The sequence below is a fragment of the Hippocampus bargibanti genome, linkage group LG01 (assembly GCF_051943395.1).
Source record: "Hippocampus bargibanti isolate YZ-2025 linkage group LG01, ASM5194339v1, whole genome shotgun sequence".
NCBI classification, from domain to species: domain Eukaryota; kingdom Metazoa; phylum Chordata; class Actinopteri; order Syngnathiformes; family Syngnathidae; genus Hippocampus; species Hippocampus bargibanti.
The window spans coordinates 32,642,177-32,669,384 of record NC_142734.1 but is presented as its reverse complement, the minus strand read 5'-3'; the positions used below and the strand labels follow the sequence as shown (position 1 = coordinate 32,669,384).

The following is a 27,208-nucleotide window of genomic DNA, read 5'->3' as shown; positions in this document are numbered from 1 at the left end:
TTGCCATTCCCCTTTGAGGCTTGGAAGTGATCAAACAGACGAGAGCAGAGAGAAAGAGACTGAAAAATGAAGTTGCGGTGATGGCTGAAATCTCTTTTTCTCCCTCTATCTGTCTCTTTCTCTCTCTGTATCTTTCTCTCTCTCTCTGTCTCTCTCCCTCTCCCTCTCACTATCTCTCACTCTCTCTCTCTCTCTCTCTCTCTCATTCTCTATATCTCTCTCTTTCTATCTCTCTCTCTCTAACTCTCTCTTTTTCTGTCTCTCTCTTTTTCTTTCTCTCTCTATCTGTCTCTTTCTGTCTCTGTTTTTTCTCTCTTTCTATGTTCTCGCTCCCTCTCACTATCTCTCTGTCATTCTTTCTCTCTCATTCTCTCTCACTCTCTCTCTCTCTCTCTCTCTCTCTCTCTCTCTCTCTCTCTCTCTCTCTCTCTCTCTCTCTCTCTCTCTCTCTCTCTCTCTCTCTCTCTCTCTCTCTCTCTCTCTCTCTCTCTCTCTCTCTCTCTCTCTCTCTCTCTCTCTCTCTCTCTCTCTGTGTATATTAACCCTGACACCCAGCTCAGTGCGCTGATTCAGCCTCTGCACATGTTCCCACTTTCTTTTTGCAACCATTGCAGCCAAACGACATCTGGGGTCATTCTGCATTCACTATCGACTGATTTTATTTGTTTTTTTTTTTAAGGAAGTTTGGCGATATCCGGATTGTCCAGAAATGGAATACAGTACGAGTCTTGTTGTGCAACTCAAACAGCATACATGTAGATTGGCAGATTGGATAATGTTAAATTGGCTGAGGCAATCACAAATCTTTACAGTGGGCACTTTGATTCGCTTTAAACCCGTATCGCATTTCCATGTGTCCCCACAGGTATGCTCAGTCAAGGCTGTGTGTAAAAGAAGTGATAAAAATTCACGCTAATCATAGTATGAAACAAAAATAACATATAAACTGAGAGCCCTTAAAATTGAGCCAATATTATTTCCTGAGGGGCTCGCATAAACACCTATACGAGTTTGTAAGCCTTTTTTCATCTTCCAAGCATAGAAACGATGCCTGTGATATTTAGCTGCAGCACCAAATAAGCAAGGTAGTTGCCCCCGGGTCCGTGGACCAGGGTGTATAGTATACGATCACGTCCAACATCTTTCATGGTGCGTGACAACACAGCTGGGAAATTAGGTGTGAGGTCAAAGGTGAGATGAGATCAGGAAGGCGGGACATTAAATGACACATGAGATGGAAAAGAAAGAAGAAAAAAAGAAATGATGCAGTGACTTGAAAATAGGCTGAATAATGTGGCCATAAACATATCAAATCTGCAGGACACTATAGAGTAGTTACACACAACATATTTCATACTTCCCTTGACTCATCACTTTGGGGTAATGAAACTACATGTACCATCAATTCTTCTGGAGATTTACTGCAGCTAAATACTGACACAAACACACACACACACACACACACACACACACACACACACACACACACACACACACACACACACACACACACACACACACACACACACACACACACACACACACACACACACACACACACACACACACTGTATTGATTAGTGCCCCTAGGAGTATTTTTAGATGCAATCTTATCGATTCGGAGTCCAAGAAGGATGGAATAAATAACACATTGTTTCTCCTCTTGGTGGTTGATGGTAGGTATTTTTCATTTGCAGCTCTCCATCACGACTACAAACGTATTTATTTATTTATTTATTTATTTATTTATTTATTTATTTATTTATTTGCAGTCGACAAGTGTCTATTTCCGCTTAAAGCGAGGTCCTGCAGTACACCCACACAAACAATTCTCTTCAAATTGGTGGCAGGTGTGCTGGAGACTATCACAGCAGTCATGGGCAGCATATGCTTATTTACATTCATGATTAATATTATTATTTTTTGCAATCGTTCCTATACAAAATCCCACCGCTAACATCAGCACCATGGAGAGAGGCAAAAGCACAACCGTTGCTTCCACATTACAGCAGCAGGGGGGACAGCTGCCCTTTTCGGTGATTGGACAGCACCAGGAATCGACAATTAATCCTTCACGAATATAAACGGACGAAACACTCTCATTGACAGAGAGAGAGAGAGAGAGAGAGAGAGAGAGAGAGAGAGAGAGAGAGAGAGAGAGAGAGAGAGAGAGAGAGAGAGAGAGAGAGAGAGAGAGAGAGAGAGAGAGAGAGAGAGAGAGAGAGAGAGAGAGAGAGAGAGAGAGAGAGAGAGAGAGAGAGAGAGAGAGAGAGAGAGAGAGAGAGAGAGGTGGTGGGAACAGCACTAGAATACAAACACCTCGGCTTCCGGTTGCAGCTGGATTTTTCTAGTTCTACACGTTCACACGCCCGCACATGCGCAGGAGAAGACCATTGAGAGGCCAATTCTTTCCATTTGTCTTCATTTTGAACACACCGCCTATCCACATAATTCACACACACACAACCATGAATGAATTGGACGTGAAATAGCTGAAGTCATTTCAACTTTATCATCAGCCTGCCTCGTGGTTCACGTCAAATGGCTCGTGCAGTGATTCACTTGCCTCGCTTCTGTGCAAGCGACTTGGGTTCATTTCCTGATCAATTATTGTTTGATTGGAAGTGTGGATGTTTGTCTACCTGGCTTTCCCTGTCACCCCTGGGCGGGACAGTGGAGCGATCAATATTTTGCTTTTTCGTGGTCAAAGATGTATGAACTCATTCACTGCCAGACGATGTGGAAAAAATGTGACCACTCCAGTGCCAAGGTTTTTGTCATTTTCATTCAAATTGCAGGACCCACAGAATATTGAGTTTTACAACTACCTAAACATCAGTACAGGGTTAGAAACTCTTTTCTTTCATCAAAAAAAAAAGTTAATTCCTAAGTTTTATGGCTCTGGGGTTATCTGAGCTTAAAATGGGGGTGTCTGTACAAAATACAATGCAATACATGCATATTGGTCTATATAGCGCATTAACAATAGCTGAAGCTGTACCAAAGTGCGAACATGGACAAAAGGCAAATGCTGCCCCCTCGAGGAAGGGAAATACATTGCCAGAGGTCTGACCAGCGCTTTATCTGCACCCTCCACAAGAAAAACCAATACCCAAAAAAAATCAGCAACGTCGCTCCCCATCACACTTTTCAATTCCCGAATAAATTTGGGAATGACAGCATTGTACTCTATCTCAATGGTGTCAAACTCAAGGTTCGGGGGCCATATCTGGCCCTCCAAGTCATTTCATGTGGCCTGCGTAAGCAAATCAAGGGTAACCTTTATGATGCTTCCGAAACAAAAATGAGTTTGACACCCCCTGATGGACGTCAGAGCAACAAAGATCAACTGTTATAGTGCTGGTGAAAAACAATCATCCACTCAATCAGCAGCAGCAGGGAGTTAGACGGAAATCCAGGAAATAGATCCAACCCGGTGTAGCCTTCAAATTAATCTCTCTCATTGCCGGACACAAGACCTTTTCTCCGTCGCTCACACACCGCCTGATTCGTTAAGCTCACTCTATCAGATTTGCTCCGTGTCTCCCGGGCCAGTCATCCGCTTGATTACCTCTCATTTTTCAATGCTGCGTTTTCTATGAGGTAGGTTGTCCTTTAAATGTTCTGAAAATGTACGAGACTTGAAAATTAAAAAGAACTGAAACATATTTCACAAATATAATGTTCTGGAATGGAAAAAGCACGTTTTAAACGACTATAATGTAATGTGGAGCTTGAACATTTAATTGAGTGATTATTTTTCTTGCCACTAGAGGGAGCCCAAATATCGCAAGTGATAAGAGTGGGACACTGAGAATCACTGGTGGGACCTGCACAGATGTGTGATCCAGACATAGACAATTTTAAGTGTGCTGGCATGTGTAAGTCTGTAACAATTAAGCATGTTAGTTTTCTCGCGTTAGCATATGCTTTCCTTCTCGCAGTGTTTGCGTATATTTGACGGGTTAGTAGCTATCAGCGATGTCAGCGATTGCCAATGTGAGAGGTTCTGACAGGTGATTGGCAGACAGTCTAGCAGCAGCATTCATCCTGGCAACAATTGACGACATTGTCGAACTGACAGTGTGAGTCCTGAAAGATTTTTTTTAATGTGTATAGTCAACTTACATTTTCAAAATAGGATCTGAAATGTGTTCCTTCCAACCCTGACGGACTCGCACACCAACGCCGTATAACCAAGCCAAGCAATTTATATTTAAAGTACTTCAAAAGAGTGAGACAAAAATATTCGTGGAACCATTTGATAACTAACAACATTAAATAGTGTTCACGCTGGAATCTGCAGACCACCACGAGGAAGTAGTAGAAATTAGATGGTGGAAAATTTCAATTTTACTTTCAATTTCCATTTGGGGTTAAAGAGTGAAGTTGTTTGCCAAATGACGGGTGTTATTTACCATTTTCGTACAATATTGAGTGACCAGGGAGTACGTTTTCATTTAAAGCAGGGGTGTCAAAGTCATTTTTTTTGCCACGGGCCACATTGTAGTTATGGTTTCCTCTCGTGGGCCGTTATGAATTTGGGGAACCCATTAGAATGTTTAAATCCCTTCAAATATTACATATAGAGCACACAGCAAATTAATGAATAACTCGTTTTCAAATCTGAAGTCAAGAATAATGACTTTTATTGTGGTTGACATCCAAAAATATGAAATTTTGGCTCACATTTTAGCAATCATCATGGAATTTAACAAGTTTGATTTGCTTTCGCGGGCCGAAAAAAAATGATGTGGAGGGCCGGATTTGGCCCGCGGGCCATGACTTTCACACCTGTGATTTAAAGATTAGGCTTGGAATGACGTACGTACCATATGTGTGAACCCTTTTTATATGCACGCAAGCAGAATTCCAATTCGTGACTCACTAACTCGTCCTACTTTCAATGCTGCTCTGAGAAAAAGTAAGGCAGATCAGCGGGTTACGCTTTGATATGAGCACCCCCAGGGAGACAGGAAGAGGCTGTGTCGTGGCAGAGACACAAAAGACCACCGTCTCTTTAACTGTTTCGATTTATTTATTTGATTATTTATTTTAAAGGACAATTTACAACCATGCTGAGGTGGAGCGAGGCACTTGAAGTCACTCCAGCTGCTAAATTTTCCCACTGAGCCTCCACAAAATGTCTGTTGTGCTCACATAGAGAACTTTCTTGAAACAATGTTCTCATGTCTAACCTGCTGACTGAGTACAGGAAAAGTTCAAGGGTTTTCCAGACACCAAAGCGCATGTACGCTTGATATGAATAACGCTAATGTTGAAAAGAGACGTTATTTTGTCATTTCCCATTCAGGTTTTGTGTTACCATGACGACCAGGGGTGGAGTTTGCAACTGGTTACAACTTGGAAGTCATGGACTGAAGCACTTCCACCTACATGTATTCATTTTCCGATCCGGATTTATCGTCGTAAAGGTCATGGGGATGCTGGAGCCTATCCTAGCAATAAGCGGAGGACACCCTGAACCGATTGCCAGCCAATTACAGAGCACACAGAGACAAACAAGCAGATTTGCCCGCACTCACATCTCAGAACAATTTACACTGTAAATTTTATAGTGTTCCATTACAACTTGCATGATTTTGAAAAATGGGAGGAGACCTGAGTACCCGAAGAAAACCCAAGCAAACTCCACACAAGAGGGCATGTTTATGAGATGTAGGAGAACTGAGTACCCGAATACAACCCAAGCGAACTTCACACAAGAGTGCATGTTTTTGAAATGTCGGAGGAGACCTGGGTACCTGAAGAAAACCCATGCAAACTTCACACAAGAGGGCATGTTTTTGAAATATGGGAGGAAACTTCAGTACCCGAAGAAAATCCAAAGCAAACTCCAGACAAGAGGGCCTGAGCCTGTGAGATTTTAGCACTCACTACTGGACCGCCTGAACCGAGAATCAGATTTGAGATTTTTTGGTTCTATTTCACGTGTGAAGGCAGTTCCCTCTTTATGGTCACCTGATGCTTTCCTCACTGGATTTGCATTTTCAATTAGTTTGCAATTAGTACAGTTTGTTTCAAGCCAATAAACAGGAGATTAATGAAGCATTCCAAATCAGCATTTATTGGATGAAGTCAAGGCATGTCAAAAAAATTAAAAAAATAAAATAAAAAAAGAGAGGAGAGGGAAAGTTTTTCTTTTCCTAGTTCCCACTGAGGGAATTCCCCACATTCCTTGGCAGCATCATCCCCTCACCTTAAGAATTTAACCGTCTCAGAATCACACATGGTGTTCCTGTGGGGGTCTGCCATTTTAGCGTGTGTGTTCGTGCGTGCGTGTGTGTGTGTGTGTGTGTGTGTGTGTGTGTGTGTGTGTGTGTGTGGTGTGTGTGTGTGTGTGTGTGTGTGTGTGTGGTGGGGTGGGTGGTGCATTTAATCATCTACATAGCCCAAGGCATCTCTCCTCCGTGACCCACTTAAAACTAAAATGATGAAGAGAGTGAGAAATGGGGAAAAGTGGGACATTAAAAGTAGACATCTTCGAGGTACTGCACGCACACTCTTGATGTCTCTTGCTCTGATATACAAAAGTGCATTTGCTCACATGTCCTGATCTTTATTTTTTTTTAAAAAAGCTTATTCGCTCTGTCTGGGTTTTCTCCTGGTATTCTGGTTTCCTACCGCATTCCAAAAACATTAATAGCAGACTGATTGAACACTCCAAATTGTCCCTAGGAGTGAATGTGAGCGCAGATGATTAGTATGCGGAATATAAGATATTAATAAAACTATAAATACAACTCATTTATGCATAAAGATAATGGTGTATACGTGTTGAAGCGCAGCACTTGATTAACCGCACGCTCGTGGTCTCTGCCAATAACGGAAGAAGAGGCGCACATGTGAGAGAGATTTTTTTTTTTGGTGACTAAATATAATATGCCCTTGAGCCCAAGTGCCACCTAAAAAGAGCAGAGCTTAAATACTAAGTGAAGAGTACAAAGAGGAGGTGGAGGATAATGGCGGTGTAACTACAGAGAGCTCAGAATTTACAGAGAAGCAATATACCACATTAAATTATGAATCTTTTATATGAAATCGCCACTGGTCTGTTGGGTCTTTGATAAAAGTAAAAACAATGCTAACAAAAATCCTGTATAAAACTCAGGTATCAAACACAACATTTCAAATTCGTATTTGTAATAACTAAAATTCATACTTTAAGCATTTTCTTGTTACCAAACACCTCATGACAATAACTTAAGCAACAGGTGAATAAACCGTTATATTTGACGTCATAGGTTTCTGTCATAATGTCCTCACATTATCATATCAATGTTTTAGTTTGTTATGTTCATGTATATTTACAGTACGTAATGTCACGTTAAAGTTTGCGACCAATGTGTGAAACTGTAACTCCGAGCCTACAACTGCACTGGTGTTGTTCGTTTTAATCAGTGGTGGTTAAAAGGACTCCCGGCATGACCATTCAGTATCAGGTCATTGTTTGTTCCACCCTGTCCAACCGGTTTGTTTCATCTTGTCATGTTCTACTCATGGTTTTATTTGCTACTTTGGACCTTTGTTGTTCGGATGACTTTTTCGTTCGAGATTTTGTTCCTGCCGACTTTAATACAATTTGCCAAAGACACCTAGCTCCTCCCTGCTTCCTGTTTTTTGGGGGTCCACCACCACATTCCAAATCGTGACATGTAAAGCAGTTTGTTATGGTTCTCTTATTTGTTTTTAAAGGTCGCCAGAAATAACATGGAGTAGAGTTAAGTTACAAGGAAAGTGAGCAAAAGATGTGGAGTTGTTGTATTATTAATTGTCGCATGATGTCCTGTAGTGGAGCGAAATGGAGCAGGTTCCTCCTGTGACTCCTACTCACTTTTTTTTTTTTTTCTAATTTAATGCTGCGTCATTCACCGAATTCTGACTTGATCCATCGACCTATATTCTAAAAAAAAAACATGTCATACTTTTTTGTCTATTTCCACAGCACTTTTTCAAAACCTCATTGAGTCACAGTCTCAGTTCACGCACACTGACAATTTATCCAGGTAGAGCTGATGCAGTAATAATTGGGAAGACGGCATCAGCAACAGCTGTGAAAGCTGGAGTGACAGACTGGCCCAAACAAATGGCCTCATTCAGTCAACCCCCCCAACCACTCTTCCTCCCATCCTTTTCTCCCAGTCATACCTGCTTATGCAGTGTACGCAGATGCATGCTCGTGCAGTTAGATTCTTAATTTGTTTAGTCACTTTTTTGGCAGTGGTCTGTTGACATTTCTTGGTCGGTTCACCAGTGAACGGACCAGAGTGGGGAACAAAAACCACTCTCAAGTCAGGAATCCGCTATATAAGCCATCTAAACCAACCACAGTAAACCTAATGACTCTGTACTTTTCTGTTTTAGGAGACATCGTCACCTTTTTAATATTTCATCTTTCTCACTATTTATATTTCAAAAACTGCCATAAATTATTGACGATATCAAGTGCAACCCTTTCATGTTCTTGTCTTCTGCAAACCACCAGTCATCTGCGCTGTCATCTTAGAGAATTATATTTTAGCTATGGCCAATGTTGTGAATAGCACTCTGTGTGTGTTAATTTCACAAGTTTTTGTTATGTTTTTGTTTTAATTAAATCAAATAGTTATCCATCCCTTCTATCTAGTTATGGTCTTATTCAGCTTTGGCTACTATGTGTAGATTTTTTTGGTCTGAAATATTTTTTACAAAATTACAGTATAAACATTATATTCTATATTTTTTGTTGTTGACAACTGCATAACATGTATAATAATTTAATTTTAAAGATAAAAACTGATAAATGACTTTTGGGACATACAGCTGCTGTCTGCTGTTTTTATTTCTTTACCAAGCACACACACACACACACACACACACACACACACGCACACGCACACACACACACACACACACACACACACACACACACACACACACACACACACACACACACACACACACACACACACACACAATGTTTCTCGGTCTAAATAACATTAGCAGCCAGCGGGAGTAGCTAAATATAACTCCATGCATTATCTTTAGGTCTATCTCTAGGCAGGAACACAGTACAGAAGCACGACCAACTGTATTCCCCGAAGACCCTGAAGGCATCATGCCGCCTCAATGCAAACGAGTCATTTTCAATCTGCCTGGATCCGTGAATAAGATGCTTTCCCCCCTTGAGTTGATAATAGCCACTGAAGTTATATACCCTTTTTGCAGATCTTCCGCTTTTAATTTTATGAATGAATGTGACCTTTCCTTGTTACTTCCCCATTTGCTTTTCATTGACAATTTTTTGACTGACTCAAATGTATTTCTATTTGAGAATAGTTTGTGCAGGGTATATTACATTAATACGTCGCTAACCTTACCTCAACCAGATGTGGCGTCGGATTGAAGCCGCATAGGTTGCACACTTGAGTGTGGCATTGCGTGCATGAGTTGTAATTGGGAGGATCGGAAGTGTCGATATTTAGCTCTGTTTTACACAAAGGACAGTTCACTTTGGGCTTCACTGGCTCCGGAGTTGCGGTGGGTGCAATTGCAGGTTCCTGCTTTAGCTCTGCCTTCTGTACAGGTGATGGCATTTGTCGGTGTTGCTGCCCTTGAGGTTGCTGTGGATCTTTCTGTTGAAGGGAAGGCGACTGCTGCTGCGGCATTCCTTGTTGTTGGGGTACGGTCTGTTGCTGTTGCTTTGGTGCGTGCGGCCCAACCGCTGGGCACAGTGCATGAGCACCCCCCATTTGGGTTGGTGCATGCAGACCCCCCATTGGGCTCGGTGCAATGGGGCCGCCCGTTTGGTTCGATGCACGAGGGCCGCCCATTTGGTTTGGTGTATGGGGGCCACCCACGCCAAATTGTTTAGCACCTGAGACCACTTGTTGTGGCTGCTTGTTGTCAGGGGTCGCATTACTGAACACCACCTTGCCTCGTGCAGGACTAGGATGAGTGGAAGAAGTGGGCAAAGGGTCTACATTGATCAGCGTACTGGCTTGGTTGAGCAAAGAAGCTCCAAAACCAAATAGCTTGGTCAGTCCATCCTGGGCTGGGGGATGAGCCTGGGTCTGGGGCTTGTGAGCTGGAGACGAACCAGCACTTCTGGTGTGGTCATGGTGCCGTGCCACAGACTGGTGCATGGGAGAGCCACGACCCAAATCGGGTTGAGAAGGTGCTTTTGTTAAGCCAGGAAGGGGTACAGCACCAGGATGGGGGATCCTTGGACCACCAGGTTGGTTGGGGCCTCCTACAGAACCTCCACCAGCTCTCGGACCCTTCTGACAATGTGGGTCAGATCTCATACCCTGATGCGAGGGACCTGTCTGGCTTTGGGGGCCACTGGAAGTAGTGTGACTTGATAGGCCTTGGGAACTATGAGGCTGTGTCTGGGGCCCTGACTGGGACTGCGGATAAGGCTGCTGCTGAGCCTGCGGATACTGCTGGGTCTGTGGGTATTGCTGGCCCAAGGGTCCAGGCTGCGATTGTTGATAAGGCAGCTGCTGCTGCCCCTGGGTTCCAAACTCTGATGCTGGGTAAGGCTGTTGCTGAGCCTGGGGACCGGTTTGTGACGGTTGGTAAGGCTGCTGCGGAGCCTGAGGTCCAGGGTGGGACTGTCGGTAAGGCTGCTGCTGAGCCTGAGGTCCGGACTGGGACTGTTGATAGGGCTGCTGCTGAGCCTGTGGTCCCGACTGGGACTGTTGATAGGGCTCCTGCTGAGCATGTGGTCCGGACTGGGACTGTTGATAGGGCTGCTGCTGAGCCTGCAGTCCGGACTGGGACTGTTGATAGGGCTGCTGCTGAGCCTGTGGTCCCGACTGGGACTGTTGATAGGGCTGCTGCTGAGTGTGTGGTCCGGATTGGGACTGTTGGTAAGGTTCCTGCTGAGCCTGAGAATATGGTTGAACCTGGGGATATTGCTGAGACTGCGGATGCTGTTGGGAATGATGGTACTGTTGAGAGTGGGGATACTGCTGAGACTGTGGATATTGCTGGGACTGTGGATGCTGCTGGGACTGGGGGTACTGTTGGGATTGGGGATACTGTTGCGAATGGGGGAACTGCTGGGACTCGGGATACTGTTGGGACTGAGGATACTGTAGGGACTGGGGATGTTCCTGGACCTGGGGATAGTGCTGGGATTGAGGATACGGCTGAGACGGAGGGTATGACTGGGACTGGGAATAAGACTGTGACTGGGGGAATGCTTGGGACTGTGGATATGGCTGTGACTGACAGTAGGACTGATTCTGTCCATAGAGTGGAGTCTGTGGTTGTTGCTGCTGTTGTTGCTTGGTGGGCTGGCTCTGTGCCAAGGGTTTGGGCTGTGCTGCAGTCGTCGGCTGTGTTGGCTGAGGTGCCGCCTGCTGAGGCTGGACGAGAGGTTTCGCTTGATGGGAGGGCGAATGGATCTGTTGCTGACTCTTCGAGCGAGGGGTGGTCATATCAATGCCAAGTGCCCTCTGCATCTGACAGTTGAGACACAGCCACTCCTGGGCCTGTAAACAAAATAGAAAAAGGATGTTTTCATGGCTTGCTTCATCTCAGCTATTGGTCTTGGAATCATTTGTTTTGACTGCAGTTGAGAAGAAATAGAGTTCACAGAATAAAATACGAAAAGGTGATACTGGGACATGTTATCCATGTTTCACTGAAAGCACCATTCACCACAAATGTTATGTTGAACTATACTTTCAAAAATTTAAGTCTGTTCACGTTTGTGTTTCTATAAATGCAGTCACAGGGCGCAAGGAGACAAACAACCACTCACACCCACAAATACTGTACATCATTGCTGAGTGGCAACCGTCCCCACGCTCCCTGAACACAACTCAGGCGAGTGGACCGTGATACAATCAGAGACACACTTCACACAATGAACAGTGCTTTTAGTTCCTCTCAAAACCGAAAGCACAGAGAAGATTTTTGACAAAAATTAATAGCCACAATTAGCCATTGACAGCTGTCAAGAAATGGGAGCAACTTGGATGAGATAATTCGAGAGTCACAAATGTCAATCCAAGCAGCCACACAGAAACACCGTCGTCAACGAGACGCAAACGGAATGGAGCAATTATGAAATGAGCCTCCCCCTTCATCCTCTCTCAACATCACTACTCCTCTTCCTCCACACGACAGATGATGCTTAATTAAAGACCTGGTTTTACCTTGCTTATGTCTTCTGACATGGACAAAAATAACCTCTCGCCTGTGAAAAATCTCCACTCAGAAATATGCCAAGCCGCTTGTATTGCGTCTGTCTTCCCAGCTTTGCATCAGCCGCTAAGACTCAGCAAGCAGTTAAAGACCGCTATTTTAGCATCTCTGCAGCTTGAGCACAGCACTGTAAATCTCTTCACATTGCTCCCTTCCCCTTTCGTTCCCACAATGCTTTGTGAAAAATATACAGCAATCATACACCCACTTCCCCCTCCACTGCTGAATCTCCCTCATATGTCACAACAACAAAATATTCCACTTTGACAGGATAATATACAAAATAGAGACACAAGATTAGGATCAGTGCAGAATTGAACTGCTTCCAGTGACTTGACAAAAATAGTACTGCTGTTTCGAGTCATTTCCCAAAATGCTTCATAGTACAGTTTTATAATGACGTGAAACTGCTCTGCCTGAGTCTGCAAATTGTTTTCGAGTCTTACAACACTCACTATTATACCTACGTGTGGGTAACTAAAATGGTAGACAGAGCTCGGTGTCAGTCAGTGTGGGAGCCACTGATTTACCCTTTCACTTACACAGTAACCCGGAAACATGATACACTGTCCACTGAAGTAATCGCTGTCCTGGAGAGGGTTAACTCAACGATTTTGGCAAGCATTATGAAAGTTGACATCTTTTATTTGGTTTTACGGGTCACATATAATTACATGGTGGGCCAGATCTGTCCCCCGGACCTTGCATTTGACACCTGCACATCACACAATAGAAAATAATGGAACTTGCTAAAAACAGCACACAACCCAGCAACGTAAAGTATTTCATTGGATTTTTTAATTTCACTAAACCCACCGCATTTTTACAATTCTTTAGCTGTTTTTGTGTGTGTGAAGATCATGTAGAGTGAAAATATGACGATGATACCATGCTGAAAAATGCATGCGAATTGTTCTTGCATCTTTCTGACATCAAGTTTGAGCTGTGAAAATGCGGCCATTCACTTACCTAGGTTTTCTACCTACGAGCTACTCAAAGCGCTTCTACACCGATTCCTTATTCAGCTACCTGTGATACAACATCATGAGCAAGTTATGGTTCTGTATCTTAAAATACAACATATTAAAGCCTCTCGTATAATGAGATTGTCATGGCGCTTTATTCGTCATGATGAGCGGAGTTAGCCATCAGCTAGCTTGTGAGCTAATCGGTAAGAATAGCTAGGCAATATTAGATGGATGAAGTGATGTGCTATTTGGTTGGGTATTGTGCCGCAAAAACATTTTGATGCTTTATTTTGACAAAAAAATGTAAATTGAATATATGAAGATTTAAACATATAGGTTCACTGTCCTCAAACCAGGAGGAAAATGAGAAAACTGTTAATTGCCTTTAAACTGAATTTAACCATGGTGAAAAATATTGTTTATTTTTGAAGACAAAGTGTGACACAAATAATTATCACTAGTGATCTTTCCACAAATTCGCAGAAGCGATGACAAAACAATTAATGAAAGTGTGGTCTGATTGTCACATCTGGCAAAAGAGTGAAGCCGAAGTCTCGGCTGAGAAAGGGCGTGGGAGGCAGAGTTTAGCGTGACTCTATAATCCAATTTGTCATTAATTAGCCCGCAGAAACAAAAGGATATGCAGAGGGAGAGTGAAGTGGATGGAAGAAGATCCGATCGAAGAGCCAAAGCGGAGTACTGGAGGGGAACTGGCGACCACAATGAGAACTATTTTGAAGTCATCCTCTCTGAATAGCTCCTTTTTCCTGCTCACTGCTCTCAAAATGGCATTCGACTAATGAAAAAGATGTCGAGCATTAATACGAAAAGAAATGCAATGGATAAAATCGGTGTGAAACAGTGTCTTGTTCAAAACGTACGATGTCCGTGGCATGCGGCAAAAAAATGGCTTTCTTTTCAAAATGGACCTTGAATGCCCCTCCAGGTGGTCAGGAAGGAAAATAGCCCACATTGTAGAGCAGGGTTGTTAAACTCCTTTTTTGCCGCAGGCCACATTATAATTACGGTTTCCTCTCGGGGGCCGTTATGAATTTGGGAAGCCATTAGAATGTTTCTTTCCCTCCACACATTACATACAGAGTGTTCAACAAATTCATGAATAATTAGTTTTCAAATTTGAAGTAAAAACTAATGACTATTATTAGGGTTCACGTAAGACAACTTTAAATTTTGGTTTGGACTTTTGCAAGCATCATGGCACTTGACATGCTTGATTTGCTTTCACGGGCCTAATAAAATGATGTAGCGGGCCGTATTAGGCTCCCGGGCCGTCAAGCATGAAATGCACTCAACAGTTTGCACTCTCCTGCATGACAAAAAGCTTTGTTGCATCAAAAATGATGCATTCCTAAGGACTCAACGTAACCTCATATTGTATGTCAATCAACACATGCCATCATCTATTACTAATCTAAACTAAGAAAGTCATAGTTACAGTAAATATTTATGTCATCACACCGCATCCTACACAGAAATAGCTTGAGTGTTTCCCATTTTTAACAGCAAAACATCTCCGTGTATGTCGTAAACCAAGAACCTCCCGGGTTTTCTGTTACTTGCATGTTTGGATCCGTTCGCTTCTATTTACACTTGGTTTACCCTTCAAAGCAACAAAGGGACCACCGTAAAGTACAATGCAAATATTTCGTACACCACAGAGGCGTGTATTTTTGAATATGCATAGAATGACAGCATGTGATCTAGGTACAAAGGGTCCATAAATGCCTGTTGAAAGTTAGCGGTCCTATTTGTATGATAAATGCTTAACTTCAAGGGCACCTTAACACGTTTTAAATGGTTCCTCACACATGAAAACCATCTTGCAGTTGTTCCCATGTTCATCCGTCTAAACCAAGACATTGGAATTTGACAGGATTGGCACTCTAAATGGAAATAAGGGTCATGTTAAATCGATAGAAGAATGTCCCCCTTAACATTTTATGTTTAACACATCAGGGGTTCCCTGACTTTCGCTCAGTCGGAGGCAAAGTGGATATCGCCACTTCTTGCTGGGTCCTCGCTGGAGCATCTTTTAACTAGGGATGTGTCTGTTTGGTATGCTGAATACCTCTCACGATCGTTATTAAGTGGAACTTGTATTTCAGTGGTAAATTACAAGTCATAGTCAAGCCGCAATAAATGAAGCATGGAAAAGCGAGGGATTTTGTATGCAACCTTCTGGAACGCTCTACCACAACACATCCGAAACTGTATCGACCTCCAGTACTTCAAATTTGGGATCAAAAACATTATAGGGCTCATTCCTTATTTTTTTCCCTGACAAACGCAAAATTCTCACTTTTATGAAATTATATTTACAGGACTATACACATATCTACAGAACAGAGTGCATGAGTGCCTTTGGAATAAAAGTCATTGAGTGGAAGCTCTTCTCCTAAATGTCTCCGTTGAGAGAGCAGTTTGTCTTACCCCCTCGGCTAATGCACTGATCAATATTCCACACGCTGGAAGGACATTGCTGGAACTTTTCTTCTCACGAAGTCCGGCGAGCAAGCCGGTTCTGAAAATAACTCCGACATATTAGTCATCTGAACATGATTTCACGTGAGAACAATGACCCCCTTGATTAAACGATGTTTTCCATACCTTCCTTTACAATTTGCACACTGACCCCAATAAGGCAAAGGAGTGTTCGTCACACATTGAGAGAACCACTGGAATGTTTGTGAACTTAAGCGCCTCATGCACGGTGCGGATCTAATAGCTGAAATAATAGCATGGCAAAGTGCGATCAATGAATTATAATTGGCACCTCGCAGCTGCTGTGCTGTCCAACTGTGTGCAAAACACTCTCTCCATCTTCTCTCCGGAGGGAGCCACGGGAGCCACTGACACAACCGCGTACAATATCGGGGTTATAATAAAAATATCTTGCGTGAAAATGTGGGCACCTACACTTGCCTGAAGAATAACACGAATGGACATGTGTACTGATCAATCAACATGGCGAATGGTTACAATGAAGAGTTTAAATGTTGAATTGTCTGTGATTGACTGGCGACCAATCCAAAATCTGCAGGGATCATCTGCGGCTCACCCGCAAATTTAGCAAGGATAATCCATACAGAAAATGGAGGAATGGATGCACATCACTGTGACATTGTTCTGCAGTAAAATATCGACATCACAGGTGTCAAAGTTAAAACCCGGGGGCCAAATCTGCCGCGCCACATCATTTTATTCGGCCCGCGAAAGCAAATCAAGCATGTAAAGTGCCCTGATTATTGCTCGAGTCTGAACCGAAATTTCAAATTGTCGTATGTCAACCACAATAACTACCATTATTCTTGACTTCAGATTTGAAAACGAGTTCTTCATTCATTTTTTGTGCGTTCTGTAATTAACATGTGAAGGAGATGAAACACTATCATGGTTTTCCCAAATTCAAAATGGCCCTCGAGAGGAAATCGATACTACAATGTGGTCAGCGGCAAAAAAAAAAAAAAAATGCATTTGACACCCCTGATCTCCATAGTGACGAATGCCCAAATACCAAACACACGTACGCACACAATCTCTCCATTGAACTACTCCAATGGGTTCACTGGTATTGATTTGAATCACAGCGTAGCGTTTGCTAATTAAAGTCTCAGCACTTTGGAACAAACCCAGTGTGATTGCAGCCTCCCCGCCGAGCGCATGCACACGCAAATGGTACAAGTGGAAATACAATCTTTGAATAGACAAATAGAACGTGGCTGGGTCTGTTACTTTTAATGTCACAGAAAGTGCCATAAAATGCCATTGAACTAGCTTGGTAAATCTGAGAGGACTGAAGGGATGATGGGATTGTAAAACAGAACAGCAGAAATCAAATACAAGCAAATGAGGAGGTTGCAAGGTCCGTTTTTGACGTGGAGGTGAATAATTTTGCTCTGCTTTACTTTTAACGTTTTTGTCTCAATTCTAATGTTCCTCCACCAAATTTATTGGTCTTCCTCGTGATAGTTGTTGTTGTTTTTTTTAATAACTATGATATCCAACCACTGTACTCCCACACATAGACAAGAGATCATCAGGTGAGGGATTATGAAATTAAAAAGTTTATTTTACTTTATTTACATTTTGTGCAAATAAGGAAACGATGGTTCCTTTTCTAGATGATCCATCAAAATGAGTATAAATTATTAAATCAAGCCTACGATATATTTCATGTTTGTTGCAAATTTGTGATACAGGCTTTGCGGCATTTAGCGTTATTTTCGTTACATCATGGTTACTTCCTCGTTAAGCAAATGCCAAATTTGTTGCTAATATTTTTGTCCTTGTTAAAAGGGTCATCGATTATCGCAAGTCATCAGCCAGGCCTTGTTGTGTTAGCCAGTTAGCACACTGGCGTCCATTAGCGCTAGCTAGTCATCTCGTCTCTGCTATTATTAGTCTTAGTTCCCCAGATTCCATGCGGTGTTCTTGAGCTAAATACAAATTGAATTGGTGTACTCAGTCCCTCATCACCCCCTCCCCTCTATTTCTGTGCCCCCTGTGGGCTTATCGATTTCTTTTTGGTTGTGATTCAAATGCTAAAGCTTGTTATTCATTTGCCACTGTTATTTTCCTGTCTTGGGTACGCCAGCTAGCCACCAAAGTGTGTCTGTGGTACGGTGAAAGGAAAATACGAGATAAGACATCACCCATGCAAGGTGGTCCTGTTTGCACAGCTCGATCAAAACAGCGCGTTATCGTGCTGGGCCAGCCGTCAGCCAACCTTTCGAAATCCTCCTGCAGCTTCTGTGATTCTGCTTTCTGCCACCTTAACGCCCCCCCAAGTTCTGTGATATTTGATCAACTTCCATATTATTACTTTTACTTGTGATGTTGAGAATAGGTTGAGTTCGGCTGGTCATTGATTTATTTTTTTATCATCAATTAATCCAAGTGTGTTTGTAAGAAGACTTTCTTTCGATGTAACTGCTAACATGGCTGCGGTATAATTAAATAGGTGGATTTTTCTTAAAGCACAAACCTCGGTTTTCGACCATAATCCGTTACAGAAACCTGTTTTGAAAACTTATTTGTACAATCACGCCTGCTCACAATGGAACGCTACAAGAGGAGAATGCGTCGGTCACAATGAGACTCGACACAAGGAAGTGACATACAGTGATACCTCGGCTTACGAACACTTTAGCTCATGAAGTTTTCGTCTCATGAACATTAAATTCGCGAGCATATAGTCTTGGCTAACGAAATAGTTTTCGGCGGACCAACCAAACCAAACCACGGTGGCTGGCGGACTAGTTTTCAGCGGTTTCAGCGGCACTTACTTCATGCTATTTGTTAGCTTTAAGCGAGCAGACTCCAATTAGAATAACACGGTTTGATTAAACATTTTCAAATAGGCACAGTTTCATTTTCTTTTGCTCTGTGTCAGTTTTTCAGTTTCTTTTAACTGGGAGCGCAATTAAAATCCTCCGCTATATTACTCCCACGATCTGCATTTTGGTTTTGTCGTAGTGTAGCGGCAGCCTGGCTCGGAGCCCCAGCGCCATCCTCCCATCTGCATCCATGTGAGTGCCAGCAGAGTGCATTCATCATTTAAAACGCCTCATTAGGAATTCCCGCGCATGAACTGCTGGGCTTGCAGCTGCATCTACTCCGTGTGGGGGTTTTCAAGTCAATGCATGTTTATATGTGTGTATGGGGGGGGGGGTTGCATGTGCGCATGGATCCCCCCCATTTGCTTGACCAAAGGAACTTTTCCAAGTTAGGGCATATCATGATAGAGTCCTCATCTACCTCACTTCTCCCCATCCTCATGCCTACCCCCGCCCCCAATCTCCCCACTTTCCAACCCCTTACCTTCCATCTAATTCTACTTTCCCAAAATAGACCTGATCCTGTCCATGCAGGAAGAAAGATAAATCCTCCTCCCCCATCTCTGACAGACAGCGAGGGTGCGAGGAAGGGCGTGAAGATAAGTCCAAGGAGAAAAAGTCAGAAGATCATGATAGAGCCATCAGGGCAACCCTATGGCTACTTGAGGAAAAAGGGAGCAGTAGTGCCCCCTATAGGCTTTAGTCAACATATCACCAGTCACAGACTGAAGACAAATCAACCTCCATCTGTAATTGTCATCTAAAGAGGATTGACCCAAAGGTCGTAAAATTTATAAATGGACAAATATTTACACGCTGTGATGTTGCATAGATTCTGTATTTTTTTTATTTGATTGGGGGTACAGTTTCATTTCATTTATCTATTTTTTTGCTTCTAAAATATGATTTGTGTCCATCCAAAAAGGCCCTTTAAAAAGGGACCAATTGAATATTTTTTATCTTTATGCCCCCAACCTAAGAAATATATATATATATATATATATATACTTTCTAAAAGATAGAGCAGACATGCATCCGCGGATGGATGTCCAGGGCCACCGCCAAGTTTCTCCCAACATCCACCTTTGCACACTTCTGACCCAAAATGAGCTAGTATAGGCTTGCAATAAAAAATATGAATGGATAAATACAGTTTTACTTGCCGTGATTTGTGTTATAGTGCGTGTGCCTGTTCTTGTTTGAATGTGTCTCTTGTGTCCCATTGTCATGATTATGTGGATGATGCCACCTTTTTTTTTCTTCCTAATGGCACCATCAGCGTGCTTTATTTTCCCCTAGACATATATTAAGGGAAGAACTAAACGCGTGTAGGTAAAGTCATGAGTGCCAACCTGAAATACGAAGAATGGGGATGCAGGAGGGGAGTAAAAAAAGCGAATGAATCATTGATTTACCCACAATGCCATGCTCTGAAGTACCACTGGAGTTGCTCATTCCCAACACCTAATGTGAAAGGTAATTGTATGCTCGGGAAGTGACTAAATTATCACCTGTGGGAATGACTGACATATGTGAGCAAATGACTTTGTCCAATGTGAATTCACACGAACAAATGTATCTTTGCTGCATAGATTTGTATACGATGACTTCTAACTATTCAGACCATTTGAAAGGGTTGTTTGGGTTTCCTAAGTCCCATTTGGACCATAAAATTAAGCGAGGTATAATTGGATTATTGATCCCCAATTTTAATGGGCCATGTTAGCAAGACATTTAATGCAGCGCACGGTTAAAGTAAAGGTGGCAAAGGTCAATCAAGAGGCCTATGATGACTTGGATGCTAGGCTGGACAGCAAGGAAGGCGAGCCTGATGTTTACAGGCTGGCGAGACAGAGAGAAAAAGATGGTAAGGACCTGCAGCAGGTTAGGCTGATTGAGGATAGGGACTGCAATGTATTAACAGGTTCCAGTAGTGTGATGGCAAGTTGGAAAGTGTACTTTGAAGAATTGATGACTGAGGAAAATGAGAAGGAACAAAGAGTAGAAGATGTGACTGTTGCGGACCAAGACGTAGCAAACATTAGCAAAGATGAAGTGAGGAGGGCGCTGAGGATGAAGGGTGGAAAGTGGAGTGACAGAAAAGTATGTCAGAGTGGTGCAAGACATGTATCATGACTGTAAGACAGTTGTGAGGTGTACTGTCGGTGTGACATATGGATTCAATGTGGAGGTGGGACTCCACCAGGGGTCAGCTCTGAGTCCCTTCTTATTCGCTATTGTGATGGACAGGCTCACAGACGATGTTATCTCTTTGGACCATGATGTTTGCAGATGACAGTGATCTGTAGCGAAAACAGGAAATATTTGGAGGAGAAAGTCGAGAGGTGGAGGTTTGCCCTGGAAAGGAGAGGAATGAAGATCAGTCGCAGCAAGATGGAATATATATGTGTGTATGAGAGGGATCCAAGTCCAAGAGTGATGCTACAGGGAGAAGAGATAAAGAAGGTGGAGGATTTTAAGTAGTTGGGTTCAACTGTCCAGGGCAACGGAGAGGGTGGAAAAGAGGTGAAGAAGCGTGTCCAGGCAGGCTGGAACGGGTGGAGAAAAATGTCAGGTGGGATGTGTGTTAGAAGGGTTTCAGCTAGGATGAAAGGAAAAGTGTATAAAACAGTGGTGAGACCAGCCATGATGACTGGACTGGAGACAGTGCCACTGAAGAAAAGACAGGAAGCAGAGCTGGAGGTAACAGAGATGAAGATGTTGTGGTTTTCTTTGGAGTGACCAGGTTGGATAGGATCAGGAATGAATACATTAGAGGGACAACTCATATTAGAGACTTTGGAGGGAAAGTCAGAGAGGCCAGACTGATATGGTTTGGACATGTCCAGAGGAGAGACAGTGACTATATCGGGAGAAGGATGCTGAGCCTTGAACTGCCAGGCAGGAGACAGAGAGGAAGACCGAAGAGGAGGTTTATGGATGTGGTCAGAGAGGACATGAAGGTAGATGGTGTGAGAGAAGAGGACACACAAAACCGGGTTAGATAGAGGACATTGATTCGCTGTGGCGACCCCTGAAGGGAAAAGCCCAAAGGAAAAGAAGAAGAAGCAAGACATTTCGGATAATTGTATGCAACTTAATGGAAACACATTCAGGAAGTCCGGTTTGTGTTCCAGTTCACCAACCAATGTCCTCCAAGACATGGTTGTATGAATTTGGGATGGATATACTGGCATCAAAAACTTAGCACACCCCTATCAAACACCCTTAGGATGCACGACGGTTACTGTTGCCATGGGGGGAAAATCTATATGAAAGTAAAATGACAAATTAGAACGTGAAATGTGTTTGACGGGCAGTAGAAAGCTCAATTCTGCAGATTTCTCTGCAGAAACCAATTATCTCGTCTTTTCTCTTCCCATTTTCACGCATGGCACACACATACACACACGCACACAATCAGAACCCCTTTTTTGTCAGCAGCCATGTGTGCACACTGTGTCTAAAATTAGCATGCAGTGTGTTGAACAACAAACACGCTGCAGGGAAGAAGACGTGCTGGCAAAAGAGTCTGATGACAAACGGCAGTGCGAGCGAGAGAAAGTGAAAGAGTTAGATGAGTGAATGCATTTATGTCGGAAATAGCAACAAATGACACGACCACATCGTCGTCTTTCATGTCAAAAAAAACACAAGGGCCAAATTTAGTTTCTCCATTTTGTGTTATTTTAGTGGCTTCGTTTTAGAGCGGCATCAAGTTTATTTCAATCATTCTTTCAGAGTTGCTTTATTTTTTTATTTACAGTGATATTTCATTCCATTTGTCTTTGCATTTTGCTTCTTCTTGAACGTTTCTGTTGATAAAGTCATAAAGCTTCATAAAAACGGATGATGCCAAACTCTTATTGTCTCTTTGGGTACACATACAGTACATACTGCACAACACATCTTGGGAATTTTCTTTGGTCACACCTCCATTAGTAAAAAAATCAGAATGTATTTTTTGTGTTCATTTTGAAATGCCACGAGATGGTGCCAATGCACTGCCTCGTGAGACAAAAGGCTTCTTTATGCTTGGCGACCGTACTAACGTCACAGCCTGGGTCACTTTGTCTTTTCCTCACACGCAATCTTCTCTTACTGTCTTTGTTTTTATTTATTTTATTTTTTTTTGTTATTCTATATATGGGGTTTGCTCCATGTACAGTACTTTGTATACAGCGGGGGTGTTTTAAAGTGCTCTATAAATATTACAGTTGAGTTGAGTTTTAAAAATAAGTTGCAGTTTCACTCCAAGTCAGAAGGTGTCGCTATCGGCGATTTAGCGAGAATACCACAGCGTGAATGTTTCTTCGGAATTTGCCGGTCAACTTTAACAAACAGTGATATTGACAATAATGGAGATCACGCCTGCCAAACTGAGATTTAGACGACTAATTTCTGCATTTAATTGTCTTGTTAAATCAATCGGTCTTGAAGCTAAACAATCATAATTTCACCAAATTGACAAAAAAACAACAACTGTGTTGGGACAGAGTACGAAATACAGCATAGAGTTCTTTTTTAAAGTTTTGGTGGATATTCTTCAACCAAATTGTTCGAACTGTATTTGTATTTGATTAAAATATAATTTAATCATGTACACCATATGCAGAAGTGTTCATTTCCATACACATAAGGCACTTTGGTTAAAAGCAGCCATGCGTTTTTGTTTGGATGGCTTTACTAATGGAGTGCGGGTCTAATATTCCTCGGCATGAAGATGGTTGCTCAAGACACAAGCAAATATAATTTCATCAGTTTGAATTACCACGAGGGCCTGCTAATGTGTTTCCCATCTTTGGTCCCAAGTTCGCATACAGAGTGAGTGCTGCATTTATTATTGACTCTATTTCGATGTGTTGCTCTGTGAACTGTCAGACTTCAATTACTTTGGTTGTAACCATTCGCTTTTGCTCAGAGTTGTTTCTAAACACAACAACAACAACAACCAATGCCAATCCAGAGATAGAATACAAAGCACAGACAGCACTACTACTTGAGACAACATCACTTGCTAGATGTCCAGACTGTTCTTCATACAAATCATCTATTAAATACATTATTATTATCATTCATGTTATGTTCATCTATGTGTTCCCTGCGATTGGCTGGCAATCAGATTTTGAACAGTGATAGTGTCCATATCAGATGATGAGGCATCGCACCTGTCGTGTTGTGGGTGTTCAAGCACCTACTGACAGTTTTTTCCAGTGAAAGGGGTCAACACCCACACTTTTCCAGCTGTTAGTTATTCAACGACCAGTTTTTTACAAATGAGGGCTTCAAACATATTCGCCAGGTGTCATTTTTCAAGAACGACAACAAAAAGAACGGCAAATGCGTCATGGTGCGTGGGTGTTTCAGAATTCCTCATCCATATTCATAAAATGAGATTCTCTCGCGAAATGTTATCCATTTAAAATGATGAAGTGCCAGCACCCAACAATGGAAATGGGTTAATGTGATTCGTACATGTTTCACAAGAGGCGAGTGCTTCCTGTAAAAACTCAGTTGAGTTATAATGGACAAAATTGTTTTTGTTAACATCCATATGTTAGTCTACGTTGTATAATACATGCAGGTCAAACCACGAAATAACAGCAAGAGCCACATCACTAATAGACTACACACTGATATAATTAAAACAAGTGTAATCTCTGGCTAATCCCCCTAATTGGCATCACTTGACTCCACTAAATGCTATCTGATGTTATGACATGACAATTTATGGATGCAAGTCGCATTTATAAGATTAGAAGGGCGAGGTGACAAAGTTGTGAAAGGCTCTTTTCAAATTTTTAACTTAATCCATCAGAAAATTCTCGGTTAGGTTATTGGACACTAACCAATCAATAGATTTAAATACTAGAACAGCTGCTCCTTCTAGTACTCCATAGTTTGGTTTTAGAAGGTTGTAATTTTCATTGTTGATGCTGTATTGTTCGTCCAGGTATCTGTTTCACAAAGAATCCTGACCAAACTGGATGTCTGATGCTGAACTCTGAGTTGATTTACTCTGCAATAGGAAACCTTGAATTTCCGGTTCCAGAACAGCAGATTTGAATCAGTTTAATCAACTCAGAGTGTCTTCGCCAGGAGATAAGCACGTGCACCACGACTATGAAAAGACAGCATCAATGGATGTCCAATTCGAGGAGTCACCATAGCAACGGAGTAGAGAGGTTGCTGCATTTTTCACTCCAATAGAGCTGGAAATGTTATTGCATTCATACAGTGAGTCTAAACACATTTTAGGAAGGCGTCTAAGTTTAAGAGAGAGAGACGGTGTTCTTCGGGTGGCATAACTTCTGACGTAGTCCTTTGCAATCACAATCATGTAAAACGGGAAAACTGATGATTATTTTCTTTTCTTCATGTGCAATCCTGCACTTGGCAACAGCTGACGATTGAAAAAAAAAAGCATTGTTCAGACATTTCAGTCCTCTGGTTTGAGTTAATTTCCTTTTTGAGACATTTGGAGTGACTGTTTTGCTCAAGCCGCCTTGTGAAACAGACCCAAGGTTTGACTTAATTCTCTGAATCAGGACACAAATAAGCGTGACCTACCTCAGTGAGGTGTGGGTTGGGGTTGAATCCACACTGGTTACATACAGTGGATTTACACTGTGTGCAGGTGTTGTAATTGGGCACAGCCGGTGGGTTGGAGAGCTCTGTGGTGTTGCACACTGGACACAGTTTGCTCTTTGGCATGGGCGCGATCTGTGGCACGGAGTAGGGTGAAGTGGGTGTCATTCCCCGATCCGGTGACACCGATGGGGATCGGCCCGTCCTGGAACCGCCCGAAGTGTTGAAGTCGACTTGCAGGTTTCGTCGCGAAGCATGCTGGCCGGGACTCTGTCCCGCATGGGATCCAATGCCGATACCAGCTGGGTTATGACTCATCCCATGGGTGGAGCTCGGCCCCGTGCCGGACCCCTGGCCTGACTGCATGTGACGGGGGGAGGTTGGAGTGTCATGGGTCGCCAGGCGATAAGGCTCACCACTTCTGGAGCGTATTCCACCTCCAGTGACCATCCCTCCTCCCATTCCTCCTCCCATCCCACCTCCCATTCCTCCACCCATCCCACCTCCCATTGCTCCACCCATCCCACTTCCGATACCTCCCATTCCTCCTCCCCCTGCACCTCCTTGTTGCATGCCAAGTTTGGGGCTACCCATCTGAGCCATTGGTCCCCTGGAAGAGAAGCAAAAGAAGATCAGAATTAGACATCGAGCCTTACTTTGGTAAACTGGCGACAGTGCACTCAGCATACAAATGTCCGTAACTTAATTTTCATTTTGCCACAAGTGGTTGGGGAATTGTTGTGCCGACTCATCTGGCAATTTGGTTGTAGAAAGTTGACTGTGTAAAACCGATCATACAGGTGAAAGGCGAGCTATGATTGCTCACATCACATGTGTGGTCAACTGTATGATCCGCAAAGTCATGCACGGACTTCAACAAATGATGAAAATGGCCACAACCGACCACAAAAAGGCTTGTTCCATCCCACAAAGGTTCAACACCAACATTACACCCAATTTTGCCTTGTGCAAAGTCAAGCAAAATACAAAAAGTGGACAGTTGGACTCTACTTTGTGCTAAAACTTCAGCTGAGAACGAAATTAGAACCAATATAGTCATACATATATTCTGTGAGTACAATCCTCAACGGTCTTCCTACATTATACACATTTATAGTTTTAAAAATGACGTGTAGCTTTCATGATTTCATGTTAATTGCTGAACAAACATGATGAGTTAGAGGTCTCCTAAAGCGTTATTTTGGTTGACGAGGATTCCACCCCAAACCAATGATATCAAAAGGCTCTAATATTTGTGTGCAATAAGACATGGCGGGAGAATTTACATTCAGTATAATAAAACAAACACACGAAACCAGGATGAATTGGCTCTGCATGCTTTGCGCACACGGTGTCATGTGCGTATTTGATGGGGTGAGTCAACAAGAAGCTCAAAGCTCTACTGATTCAGGGAGTTAGGCGGCGGTGGAAGAAGACAGAATAAGAGGTTTAGAAGCCCGTGATGGCATTGCAGCAGAGTATCAAAAGGATGAGCCTCATCGCATAGCTTTGAAAAAATAGCATTAATGGGTTTAAAAACGTAAATGCTTCAATTCAACGTGTACACATAACTTGGTGAGAGCCAATACAAGAGCAAGATCAAATATTCTGAAGTTATTACTACATAATGGGAGTGTCGTTTTGATCACAGCTCCCAGTATTGAATAGGCAGCTACAAAGTTCCATGTTAGCAAAGTAAACACGGCGCGGCCATATTTGTTGTCTTTTTTCCACGTGTATAAAATGCAACAGGAAATGAGCAAGATTTTTATCGGCTTTACTGGTGCTGCAGCTTGCTTGAATTGATCTGTTCCATCTCACTTTAGCCTCATCAGCTGATTCATCTACTAGCCGGTGGTTACACAGCCAAGGAGGAAGTAATCCCTGGATTTTTGTCAATCATGCATCTGTCTCACGTCTGTGGTACTATTTTGTGCATATATGCAGTGGAAGGGGTGTCAAACTCATTTATTTCCGCGGGCCACATCGTAGTTATGGTTTCCTCTCGAGGTCTGTTATGAATTTGGGGAAACCATTAGAATGTTATATCTTCTCCATATATTAGATACTGAAGGC

At 42.7% G+C, this 27,208-nt stretch overlaps 1 protein-coding gene across 1 annotated transcript in view; it reads right to left on the bottom strand.

Moving 5' to 3' along the window:
• Window positions 1–27,208, bottom strand: part of bsna (bassoon presynaptic cytomatrix protein a) — a 58,411-nt gene that overhangs the window by 26,250 nt on the left and 4,953 nt on the right. Inside the window, 2 exon segments of the mRNA XM_089011646.1 lie at window positions 9,381–11,501; window positions 25,115–25,742. Coding sequence (XP_088867772.1) covers window positions 9,381–11,501; window positions 25,115–25,742 — 2,749 coding nt within the window.